The sequence below is a fragment of the Polistes fuscatus genome, unplaced genomic scaffold (assembly GCF_010416935.1).
Source record: "Polistes fuscatus isolate 324 unplaced genomic scaffold, CU_Pfus_HIC Scaffold3, whole genome shotgun sequence".
Lineage (NCBI taxonomy): Eukaryota > Metazoa > Arthropoda > Insecta > Hymenoptera > Vespidae > Polistes > Polistes fuscatus.
This window is the reverse complement of record NW_025113107.1, coordinates 10,113,698-10,118,357: the sequence shown is the minus strand read 5'-3', so window position 1 is coordinate 10,118,357 and position 4,660 is coordinate 10,113,698. Positions and strand designations below refer to the sequence as shown.

The 4,660-nt window shown below is 34.3% G+C and overlaps 1 protein-coding gene across 2 annotated transcripts; it reads right to left on the bottom strand.

The window, feature by feature from the left end:
- Nucleotides 1-738: 738 nt before the first annotated feature.
- Nucleotides 739-4,323, bottom strand: LOC122519454 (arrestin domain-containing protein 17-like). Of its 2 annotated transcripts, none has more exons than XM_043638884.1 (8): nucleotides 3,934-4,323; nucleotides 3,704-3,819; nucleotides 2,841-2,960; nucleotides 2,385-2,599; nucleotides 2,057-2,230; nucleotides 1,811-1,984; nucleotides 1,512-1,755; nucleotides 739-1,416 (listed from the first exon to the last, which is right to left on the bottom strand). In XM_043638884.1, the coding sequence occupies exons 1-8, from the start codon at nucleotides 3,990-3,992 to the stop codon at nucleotides 1,256-1,258; spliced, it is 1,263 nt and encodes a 420-aa protein (XP_043494819.1). In that variant the 5' UTR covers nucleotides 3,993-4,323; the 3' UTR covers nucleotides 739-1,255. The 2 variants fall into 2 exon arrangements, with proteins under 2 accessions (XP_043494819.1, XP_043494820.1); XM_043638885.1 differs by having other exon boundaries at nucleotides 2,093-2,230.
- Nucleotides 4,324-4,660: the final 337 nt, after the last annotated feature.

The window sequence follows — 4,660 nt, the reverse complement described above, 5'->3', positions numbered from 1 at the left end:
ATGACTCTTGCTACCGGACTACTATGATTAAGATCAATATTCAGGAGGTACATCAGCTCTGATGTGGTCTTTCAAAGTGCTTGCGGAATGTCAGGAAATGTAGAATGAGGAGAAAGGGGTGGATGAGAGAGAGAGAGAGAGAGAGAGAAGGACAGAGCGTTTTCTAGTTCGTAGATGGATCTATGTATTTATGCAATTAGATTGTAGTCAAAGGAATCGTCAACAGTCGAGCTTCTCCGGTTAGAGTTTCAGTGTCCCTTCTTCTATATCTAACATCTTTGATCATGAATTTCAATATTGATTTAATAATTCAATATTGATTTATAAATAAATCTTCGAATGTTTACTTTCGATGTTACAGTTGTCTTCGAGGATATTTGAAATGTTTTGATTTCAAGAATAATCTGATTAGACATTCATATTCGATAACAAACTTTAATGGTAACAGATCAATCGCCTCTCGTGATCATCAGACTCTCATAGTCCGATTCATCGGTTCTCCATTGAAAAATTGTTATATGTCTTTCTATAGACATCTCTACCTATACGCGAATAAATTGGATCTTCTCAATTTCTTTCTCCAATTTCGTTTTCAATTCGATATTGTAAACGGTATATTCGATTGGGTTATGTAAATTGTATAATACAGTTCTCATTTTTGAGTTTGTTAGAAAAGAATCTCTGGATCGAGATATATGTTGCGAATAGATAAAAACAAGATATAATTTTTACGTAAAATTTGAATTAGTATAGATAACACAATGTATATCATGTTTGTTTATTGTATATGTATATTTTTTTTTTATACAAGTTTCCATCCATATCAAACGTAAATTTTTGAAGTTTGATCAGTTTCTAATTTTTATACATACAACATGAGTTCGCTGTAAAGTTTGAAAAATGACATTTTAACGATTCCGTGGTCTGGTCCCAATGGGTTTCCAAATTTCACTGGGCGTATTTGTTATCTCGATACTTACATTAGAAGTATTAAAAATACTTGGTCGTTTTGTATCGTACTTTCCAATGTTATTTTACTTTCATTATGAATAAATCGATGACAGATTTATATTAGACGATAAAAAAAAATATAAGTTGAATTGAATTATTTTGCAAATACATTTTGCATTTTAAATGTAATATTCGGTTCTCTGTTTACAATTTCTCATATCGTAGTAACATAACGTCGACCGTATAAAGCAACGAAGCAAAGGGTACTACTACTGTTTACCGTTAACTGGCACTCAACTCGTTTTTAGTTAGCATCCTTCCTTTTGGTTGAACTTTTAAATTTGTATACACGGTACACAGGGGAGTATGGTTTTACCTCTCCATCGCTGTCACCATCATCTCCTGTGGGATCGTCTCGGTCCGGTTTTGAAGATCGATATATTTGACTTTTCTCGTAAACTGGCACTAAGAAAGACAATAACAATAACAATATGATAAACGTCATGTTGCATTCGTAACGAATCGTAAGTTGCATAAAATTTACAAACGACAACACTTACAGATTACTTCTGATTGATTCGTTTCTCCTATCTCCTTCGTTGAAATCTCATTTTCATTTAAATAAGATGCTTCCGAAGTAGTTATAACATTTGGTGAAAAAGTATTAAGAGGCATTGATAATGTATTTTGTGGATCTTCGTAATTTCTAAGAGGTATTGTACCAACTATCACGTTTGTTCGGAGTTTTAAATTTTTTTGAAACATTCTGTAGTACCATTCGCTCACGTCGACGCAAGCTTCGGCCTATTAATTTTATTATCTTTTAATTTACTCTTCTATTTGATTAGCTTTAACTTACCTTAAGGGTATATAAAACGTCAATGATATTGCAATGAATCATTCCAGTTGGTGGCACAGCCGGTACGTCAAACACGATGTCGTACGATTCACAATTTTTGTCGATCGGTTGTTCGATTTCAACTACTATTTCCTTATGCTTCCTAGATTTCTCTGTAGCATGATACATAATAACCTGAAATTAAATAAAATAATTACAAAATTACATTAATGTTATTTCATCGAGAAAAAGTTTATATTATTCTACCTTTTTAAAGACAATTCGTAATTTTTTAACAATTACATTCGAATAATTTTTTAACAATATTTGAATTGGTATAGTTTGTCCTGGAACGTAGCCTCTTACTGGCAGTGACATCGACATGTTAAGTGATTCAGTTTGACCCATGTAAACTTTAGACTGTTTCTCGCTGACGGGTAGCTTTAAATAAATATAAATATATTTTAGAAATCTTTATATGTAAATATACTAAAAAAGAAATACGTACGTTCAAAAATCGTTGAGAAAGAACAAAGGGGATCGACACTGCACGAATCTAAGATACGGTAGCGCACATTTACAGTTTCATACTCACCGGTGCGAGAGAATCTCGATTAAGGTCGAGGGTGGGTGCTACTGTGAATGGAATAATATTGGTGGAAAACCGATAGACGCTCGTTATGTCCAACAATGCCCTAATTGAATAGCGCACACGTCCGTAGCGGCCTTCGAAGCTGCACGGTAAGTTTTCCGGAAGTGTCAGGCTGAACGGGTAGACGCCTTCGGTTATCGTGTTCTTTGCGTTTCTGTCTGTTTGCAGACGTTTTTGTCACATTAATATAAAAATATAAAATAAGTTTAACTCGAGGAGAAAAAGATAATAGAAGAAAAATAATAGAGAAAAATCAAAATGAAAAATATTAAAATATTAAATCATATTTATTTATTTATATCGTATTAATTTGTCTATTCTTAGAATCGTTTGTATGATAATAATTGAAATAGAAAAATTAATTGAATTTCTTTTTATATGCAAGACAAAAGCGTTTACCTCCTATGATATAGATCTCCTCGTGCAAATAATTTTCACCCGACGAGAATTTGCGCCTTATTCCTGCCGATCGATCGGTAAAATACACCTGGGCTTCTCCTTTGCATTTTAGACGGATTCCTGGAGAATGGAGACAGTCTTAATGGAAACGATCGATCGATGAAAAAGATCGAAAACTGTATGATCGATAGTAAAGATATTAAAGAGTTTTCGCGAAGCATACTAATTGTAAGCGAAATCAAATACAGAAATATCGCACGTGATGCTGAAACTAATTTTCCAATCCTAAAAATCAACGTTGTAGATATCAGTGGTCATACATAGAATCGTTCGTGTGTGCATTTATGTATGTATGTAACATCACTTAGAAATTTTAGGTCATTCGTTACGCAATATGATCGATAATAGATTTGGCACGCGTTCTACACGACAGAAAAGAAGATTTTTATAGTCGGGATAAGGGCAAGTGTAAACAAATCTTGTATAAATAGAACAATTGCTTTCACGTTGTTAAAATATCGTTTAAATCGTAAATCGTTCAGACAATAGATACGTATAACACGTCGCGATATGGATTTTACAGATTTTCGTTATGATACTAATGCGATAGCAATGCAATAAATCGCATCTCTCTTTTTTATTTTACGTATCAAATCTATTTTTAAACTCAATGATCCTTATCTTTTTCTAATAGATACGAATGTCGAGATCGAATTGATGATATCGAGTGGAATATCTTTCTACGGATTTATAAATCTTTCGGTATTGGGGCAACGAACATGATCGAATTTTGCATTAAGAAATATTATTCGATTAAATAAGCTTATAAATAAATTACAAAAAAGAAAAAAGATTCGACTTACCGATCGCGTCAACCGGCTCGTCAAGATACAAATTAATTTTCCCAGTAATTTCGTTTCCACTGTAATACACTTTCTGAGGATGATCCAATACGAGATCGATGCGTTGAAAACCGATGCTGTTTGTTATAAACAATTATCATTTAAAATAGTATATTATTAACATATACGTACATTCTTATAATTTTTTGTATATATCTTAATTGATTACGATGGATGTATGTAACAAATACCTCTTGCACGTAGTCTCGGAGATTGGAGATGTAGGCTCAGATTCTTCTTGATCCTTCATTATCGCGCGTGTCCGGAAGATCTTTTAGAAAGTATTCACGAGAGACAGCAAACTACGAGGACGATTGCGAAAACACTGCGTGCAAGAGCGTTATGCAAGCGGATGTGTCTTCCTCTTCGATTTCATGATCGAACCTAATTTAATTTCATGAAATCAAGGAGAGACAGAGAAAAAGAGAAAAACAGAGAGAGAGGGAAAGACAGAGGGAGAGAGAGAGAGAGAGGGAGAGAGAGAAAGAGAGAATTAGAATTCGAAAAAAAGACAGGAAATGCAGGTAATCGTCGTTTGCACCACGCGAACACCTCGATAGCTTACAAGTTAAGGATCTGACACGAAGAATGTTTGTTGACAAGATTCCAAAATTGCAAAGACCAGACCTGGAGAAAAGCGACGCATGCGTCAGCAAGTTCGCCAATATCATGGCGACATTCCGTCGCGCAGACTACCGAAGAACACAACCTTTGCTCTTTCTTGGTTAGCACGGATAATCGAAGAACTCCCAGTTGGCCTAGCTCGTCCTCCGTTAGAACAGGTTGATAAGTATTATATTAGATGGTCATGTTCCTATAGCGTGCTTGTGGATTAGGACTGACACGAAAGTTTATCCTACCATTATTAAATTACTTGGTTTGTCTGAACCATTTTTTTCTTCCTTTGTAAAACATCAT